Genomic DNA, 8,122 nt, shown 5'->3' with positions numbered 1-8,122 from the left:
GTAATATGATGCATGTCCTCATGATGATACCCAAATCGGCTATGTCCCACAAGCGAGCTGGTTCACGGATGATTTTAAATCGAGCTTGAAGCACTCCAAAAGCACGTTCGATGTCCTTTCGACAGCTCTCCTGTTGTTTTGCAAATAACTTATCGGGTTCACTTTGAGGAAGTCTAATTGATTTGACGAAAGTTGGATAAGAAGGGTAGATACCATCAGCTAGATAGTATGTCATATTATAGGGACGTTGATTCACAAAGAAATTCACCCTTGGAGTCTTTCCCTGTTCCACATCATCAAACACCGGTGATCGATCTAGAACGTTGATATCGTTCAACGTTCCTGGACATCCAAAAAAGGCATGCCAGATCCATAGATCATGAGATGCAACTACTTCAAGAATAACTGTGGTGGTTCCCTTATCCCCCCTAGTAAATTGACCTTCCCATGCTTTAGGACAATTTTTCCACTCCCAGTGCATGCAGTCAATACTCCCGATCATCCCTGGGAACCCCCGCATTTCACTAACATGGAGTATTCTTTGAAGGTCATCTTGGGTTGGTGCTCTCAAGTACACATGCTCATACAATCGTATGATTCCTTTACAGAATCTACGTAAGCACTCCAATGCTGTAGTACCTCCAATTTTAATGTATTCATCGACCGCATCTGCTGCCACACCATATGCTAACATTCGCATTGTTGTGGTACATTTTGCTAAGGGTGATATACCTTCTTTGTTGGTGGCATCAACTCGTTGGGTGAAGTAGTTGTCACTACTTGAAAGGTCTCCAACGATTCGAAGGAAAACATGTTTTTGCATCCGAAACCGACGACGAAACATTGCATCGTCATATGTAGGCTCATTGGCAAAGTAGTCGTCAATGAGTCTTTGGTTAGCTGCTGCATGATCTCTATTTAAATATTTTCTTCTACCAGATCCACTACCGGATCCACTACCTTCCTCTAGTTTTTTTCGACGCTGAATAAATCGGTTGACCATATAAGTGTCTTCAGCATCACGTTTTTGGAAGTAGGGTTTCATATCAAAACCAAAAGGATCCATTGATAGTGTTTGGAAGTAGATATTGGAAGTGGATATGAATGTAATTTGAGAAAGGAAATAGTTTAAACAATATTGAAGTGGCAAATAGGTTTGGAAGTAGATATGAATGTTATTCAAGTCCCTATATATAAGAAAATAGTTGAAGCAATACCATGGGCTACGAATACCATGGGCTAGGAATACCATGGGCTATGAATACCATGGGCTATGAATACCACGGGACAAATTATTTAAAGCATAGTAAAAGCATAGTAAAGCATAGTAAAGTCACGGGACAAATTATTTAAAGCATAGTAAAAGCATAGTAAAGCATAGTAAAGTCACGAGACAAATTATTTAAAGCAACACTGACAATTATTTAAAGCAACATTGAGGACTAAACAACACCGACAATTATTTAAAGCAACATTGAGGACTAGACAACACTGACAATTATTTAAAGTAAACATTGGGGACTAGACAACACTGACAATTTTGACCGAATACAAACAAATATTAGTGAAATTAATTTCCAAACAGCTCACGCTCCAAGTTTTCCAACATTTTTTTTTTCCTGTCATCGAGATGCTCTTGAGAACTTAACTTCATGTACAAGTCCATTTTCTTCAATCTGTTTTTCTCCTGTTGCACTGCAGTGTACTTTTCCATTTTTTCGGTGTACTCTTTAAATTGTTCCATCTCTTGCACCTTCATTTCTTTGAATTGAACCCACTCGTTTTCCACCTCCTTCAAGCCAGCGTCATTGCTTTTCTTTTTTCCTTTTTTTTTAGCTGCCTCCCTTCCCATTGGACGAGCACTAGATCCTACAGAGTCCTCGTGAGATCTCTTAGATCCACTACTACCTGAGCCAACATTTCCTCCCACTTGACTGCCTCCTACTTGACTGCCATAACGTGGTTGATCACGAAGAGCGCGCCATTCTTCCTTTAAAGTAAATTTACCATTCTTCCCACATGCATATATTTCCTGGGCTTTTGCCAAAACATCATCTTCCGACCAACCGCTTGCTTGCTGACGCTTAGCGGTATCATAAGCACCAACCCATTTATTTATTAATTTGCTCATATAATTAAAACGGTTTCGGCATGCAATGACATCGCGTGGAGAATCGAATGAGCAATGCTCATTACAATACTCAGTAATTTTACCCCAATATGATTCACTTGTCTGGTTTCTCCCGACAACACTGGATGTTCCATATTTTATCCACCCACTAATTAACACCAAATTTTGTTCAGTGTTCCATGATGGTTGGGGGTTTTTTTTGCTCTTAGGAGTTGTATCCTCTGGAGTGACTTCATTGTCTCTTGTCATTTCTCCAACACTCTGAAAATTTTCATTCATCATCGGCATATAACCATTAAATGGGGGTGTTTGAGATGGATATCCCATCATAGATCTAGAATATGGATGAAAGTTGTTTGGAACAGAGGATGGGTGATTGAAATTTGAGGCAAAACCAAAATTAGGCATGTTTTGAGGATTTTGGTTGAGAAATTGATTTGGGTTTTGAGGATATTGGTTGGGAAATTGATTTGGGTTTTGAGGATGTTGGTTGAGAAATTGATTTGGGTGTTGATAATTGTTGGGATTTTGGTAGCTAAATGGGTAATCAGAAGAATTTTGGGTGTTGAATTGATTGTTATTGGGATCCATTTCACTAATCAAAGACTAAAACTTTAAAAGAAAGACTAATAATGAGATTAAGAGAGTGAAAAACTCGATTTTTTTTCTGTGTCCAAATGAAATGATCCAAGTCTCTATTTATAGAGAAAAAAAAATCACGAATTTTGGTAAAAAAAAAAAAAAAAATCATTTGCAATGAAATAATTGAGTCCAAATTATTAAGAAGATAAAAATCCAAGCAGCCAATCAACGCAAGCCACGTGGCATTATCTTTACCCCTTCCCTTTCTCTCACCGCGTGAAGCTGCTTCTCACCCTCCCTGTCGGCGCGTGACGTGCACGCGCCAGTTTTGACCAATGCCGCAACGCCACGTGGCACCTCGGACAGGGATTAAGCTTGTTGAATTTTTTCATCCTCTCTTTCCTCTGCATGATATTCAATAGGCTCTTGCAATGGTTTCAATAGGTTGAATTGAGATTCAACAAGCCCATTGTAAGTGGTCTAATAGAATATAAGATGTAAATCAAATAAGAGGTTCTCAGAGGTAAACAAAAGCCACTGGAGCAGAGGAAGCGAAAACCAGGATGAAATCTAAATCAACAAAAAACCGGATGAACCAGAGGCACTCCACAATTGTGAACCAGAACAGGTGGCAAACTACCTCCAAAACTCAAACACAAAAACGACTTGTCCTTTTCAACCACACAAATCACTACTGCCTACAACAAAACATGGTCTACAAGCCACTCATAATGGGAACGAAGTCAACATGAGATCTTACCGAAAAACCATTTCCATGTTGTGACCGGTAAATTTGACAATAGAAAACATAAGTAATTTTTCTTATCGTCAATATAATATATTCCCGGTGCAAATATTATTAGGTTGGAGAGATTAAAATAATTTTTTTATTGACAAATTGTAGTAATTTATTGTTAGATTAATATTTACTCATTTGTTTGAGTTTGAGTTCCTCAAACTACTTATTTATTAGCTAAAATCAGACACCACACATACACACTACGGATCTGTTTGGTTTGACTTTTCAGAAGCAATTCTAACCAAAAAGCAATTATAAGCAGTTCTAGCCAAAAAACAACATGTTTGGTTTGTCTTTTCAGAATTGCTTTTCAGAAGCATTTCTAGCCAAAAAGCAATTATAAGCAATTCTCCATGAAGCTACAAATTCTAGCTTCTAGCTTTTCTAGAATCAATTATAAACAGTAAATTATATATTTTATTATTACAACCTATTATTTTCCTTTATTGCCATTTATCAATTCTTCTTCTTTATCAATTCTCCTTTAGCTATGTCTATTTTAGTAATTATACATTCAAAAGCAATTTTGATCAAAATCATCCAAACAACATTCAGTTTGTTTAATCAATTCTACATAATTGTATCCAAACATAAATCAATTCTCTCAGAATCAATTCTGTCAGAATCAATTCTGTCAGAATCAATTCTCTCAGAATCAATTATATTCAAAGCTGAACCAAACACACACTACATATATACTTTATATTAATTGTAAAAGCAAACAAATTAGAGAAATGATATATTGACAACATTTTGGTTGTCCTACATCGTATATTTATATTGTATAGATAATATATCATTTTTTAATTAGTTGTTTCTCTCTCTTATAATTACATCAATATTTATAATTGATGTACTTTTATACTAGTTGTCTGAAAGTTGTTGAATTTTGTATGTTCATATAACATTACTCAACAAATTAATACAACGAGAGAGAGAGACATTTAACAAAAACTACAAAATATTACTTATAAGTTTTGCCACACGTCATAACCAATTTTGACCAGCATTAAAATATTTAGTTTTATACTTGACTACTTTGCCACGCATCATAACCAATTTTGACACATCATAACCAATTTTGACCAGCATTAAAATATTTAATTTTTTATTTTGACCAGCATTTAAAGTATTGTGATAGCTCTTACTAGCCAATCCCCTATTTAAAGTATTGTGATAGCTCTTACTAGCCAATCCCCTTGGGCTATATATGTGTGTGTTATAAGGTCATCACACACACATTTAACCAAGTGAAGGGAGTCATATAAATTTATAAATCATCACTATACCATGGAGAAGAAATCACTAGCAGAATTGTGTTTCCTCTTCCTCGTTTTCTTTGTTGCACGTATAAGGCATCATTCTTTAGACACTTTTTTTAATGGTTATGTTTGCAAAAAAAATTGGATGCATAATGTAATTTAAATTCACCAACTTTAAGATACAATTCTTGTAAATGAATCCCTTTATTTTCCATTCACCCATTTTACACCCCCATTCTATATGGTGGTTGGTGGTGCTCGGTTGGCGGTGGAGTCCTTCACCGCACAGAGGGAGGAGGCTGAACTTCGGTGATCCCACAACGGACGGTGGCCATGCTTTGAGATATACACTTCTTTTTTTGTCAGTTAGCCTAGTGGCTAGAATTCACCTTATAAGGTGAATAAGTGGGGTGTCTGGGGTTCGAACCCCGGCCCCTGCATATAATAATTCATTGTCCTACCAACTGAGCTATGCTCACGGGACGAGATATACACATTTTATTTGACTTAAAATAAAATCTAGTCATTCTCGTATATTTATTGAAAAGTTAAATATGCAATCCAATTAATATTCTATTTGGTACTTGTATGCAGAGAAAAATGTGGTGATTGAAACAAGGGCTTCTGAGGTTTTGTCTGATGGAGTATGTTTGTCTGGTACATTCAAGGGACCATGCATCCCTCCCTTTATGAATAATCGTTGTGACAAGTCCTGCAAGAACAAAGAGCACAAATATAGTGGCAAGTGCTGGCAAGATTTACGTTGTTGGTGTTATGGAGAATGTTAAATGGATCTAAAGACGCATGCATGGACGAAATCTATGAATAAAGACTATAATATAATAAATAAATAAATAAATAAATAAATAAATAAATAAATAAATAACTGCAGTGTAGCTTGCATTGTATATATGTATGTGTATTGTGTCATGAATCTTGAATATGTGTTTGTTCAAAAAAAAAATGAATCTTGAATATGTGCATGTGTTAGTTATTCACTTAATCATATGACATTTACTATCTATTGAAGTTATCTGTTTACCAAAAACTAGAATTTACCATTAACTTTAACAAAAAAAATTAAATTAAAAGGTTATCAATTAGACATGAAAAGAGTGGGGAAAGCAATTCTTATCATTTATACACCCAAAAGCAATTTTGACTTAAAATATCCAAACAACATTTTTCGTACAAATCACTTATATTGTGAAGCTATCTAAACATCAAATTTCTTATCATTGGTCCACGTCTTATAGGAAACAATTACCCCAAATCTTTGTCCAAGTTTGGGGAGACATCTGAAAAATGACTTGTCAATGATGGTAAAAGCTGGCCTACCACGGTAGAAGCTTGGTTCAACATGGACAACAATAGCACTGAAAATTCCTTCTCTAGTAGTCAAGGTTTGAGTGGTCTACAAGATAGAAGAGTTTTAAATTGTAGAGGAAGCATTCAAATCAAGATGAAGAGGTTGATTTTTTAGGGGGTAAATTAAAACAATTTTTTTTTTACAGGGGGTAAATAAAAAAACGAAAATTTCTTAAAAAAAATAAAATAAAATTGGTTTTTGTTTGGCCTACTAGGGGTAAATCAAAACAATTTTTTTTACAGAGAGGTAAATAAAAAAAATTACATCATTTTCCCCCTGTAAAAAAGAAAGTATTTTTTTACAAATTGGTTCAACAAATTGGTTTTTGTTTGGCCTACTATGTTCATTCATTTAATGATGTACGTGGTTGATAATACGGACCACATACATCATCAAATGAATGAACTTAAAAAGTGAATTTTGCTTATATTTAGAAACGGAGAGAGTACTCCTTTAGGAACACGTAAATTCCACCAAATATCCATAAACTATAGTATTTTTTTGAAAGAAGAGAGAATCATCATCGTGAAGTCAATTTCGAAACATAGGAAGTCTATATTAAGAAGAAAGTGATCACCTTAGAATCAAATATATTTGAAGACCCCAACAAGTGTTCATTTTTATTTGTGACAGGATTCGACTGTGTCTCATATGGATCAAGGGAAGCCATATGAATATAAATTGAAGTACTTTGTGTCCTCGATGTGTTCCTTTGGAAACTATAGAATCATCGGATCGTTGTGGATGTGTTTTTGACAGAATCGGAATATCATCATTTTCAAAATGATTCAAGTTTCGTTGATGATTCTGAAAACATAAAAAACATCAATATATTTGTCTATGTACCATCTCAGCAAATTTATAAAGAAACAAACCAATTAAGCTCAAAACTTTCAAAAGGGAAATATAAATGATAAAACAGTACATAACCAAGTGGTCGGGCTCAAGTGTAGTTAAATGAGGTTTAATTAAACTAAAGTCTCTTTACCACCAGGAAAGTCATTTTTCTTTCATTATAAGGTTTTAAAATAAATTTATATAATAATTAAGATTGTAACCGGAAACCATGGCACCATCATCTCAAAATGTTTACTAAAGAAATATAAGCAAAATTATACATATCAGCAAAAGTAATGATATATGTACAACCATTTGTGACAACTTTGTTGACAACTTTCATTTTCTCTCTTCTCATTGGTCCAAAACAATAGAGAGAAAAAGGAAGAGAGAGAATAAGAATATAATGTGAGTATGAGAGAGAAAGTTGTTAAAAAGTTGTAAGAAAGTGATTGAACAAATAACATTTCTCTATCAACAATAATAATAAATAAAACACAGTAGAGAAAGCAAACCAAGAAAGAGAGTAGAGAATAAAACCTGATTAAAGAGGAACTCAAAGTGAAAACCTAAAAGGTATTTTGCACCAATTCAACATGCTTTTTTAGGAGATTGGTAATTATTTGGTAGACAGAAGTGGACTCATACTACTATTATTATAAAGAGAATATGAGTCAGTTTGTGTTTGTGTAGGAGAAGACTTTGACAAGTCAGTCAATTTGTAAGAAAGCTGAAGTCGTTGGCATTTGAAAATAAAGACAAATACATATGCATGCATGCATGTGTGTCTTTTGGAAGGTGAAAACTTTGAACAACTGCAGTTTGTTATGGCCCCACAGAAAATTGTTGGCACTACGAGACTTTTTGTAATTTACTAAGTTTCTTTGACGAGAATATATGTTATGGCCTACAGAAAATTATTTCCATGGATAACAATGCACAAACTTAAGAGTGCAAAACAAAAGGGCGTCGTATTAAGTGGCGTCTATTAGTGTTTTCTTGTTAGTACATGTTTGTTGGTTCTTATTGACATATTCACTTTAACTTATTACAGATGAAAATTTAGACGTCCATGTTGCAGATCCGGATATATAAATATCCCGATTACTTTTATTTTGTCATGGGTATCATGTTGTCACCGT

At 34.5% G+C, this 8,122-nt stretch overlaps 2 protein-coding genes across 3 annotated transcripts in view; both read right to left on the bottom strand.

Moving 5' to 3' along the window:
* Positions 1 to 1,570: 1,570 nt before the first annotated feature.
* LOC146917428 (glutathione S-transferase T2-like) lies at positions 1,571 to 2,458 on the bottom strand. The gene has a single exon (XM_085721876.1). It carries the CDS (start codon positions 2,456 to 2,458, stop codon positions 1,571 to 1,573), a length of 888 nt encoding a protein of 295 aa, XP_085578002.1.
* A 2,488-nt stretch (positions 2,459 to 4,946) lies between these two features.
* The window catches only part of LOC146917425 (putative cyclic nucleotide-gated ion channel 20, chloroplastic), a 47,050-nt gene continuing 43,874 nt past the window's right edge, over positions 4,947 to 8,122 (bottom strand). The window contains exons 14-15 of one of the 2 annotated variants that reach the window (XR_015015618.1): positions 6,721 to 6,950; positions 4,947 to 5,486 (exon numbers count right to left, since the gene is read on the bottom strand). The gene's annotated coding sequence lies outside the window, so the exon portion shown is untranslated. Of the gene's footprint in view, positions 5,487 to 5,872; positions 6,189 to 6,720; positions 6,951 to 8,122 lie in introns of those variants that run through there. The other variant, XR_015015617.1, reaches the window with a different exon arrangement.

This window comes from Medicago sativa, chromosome 6 (genome assembly GCF_051527215.1).
Source record: "Medicago sativa cultivar Bolivia chromosome 6, Bolivia_mono, whole genome shotgun sequence".
NCBI classification, from domain to species: Eukaryota; Viridiplantae; Streptophyta; class Magnoliopsida; order Fabales; family Fabaceae; genus Medicago; species Medicago sativa.
Note: the sequence above shows the minus strand (reverse complement) of the source record. Positions and strands in the feature narration are given on the sequence as shown.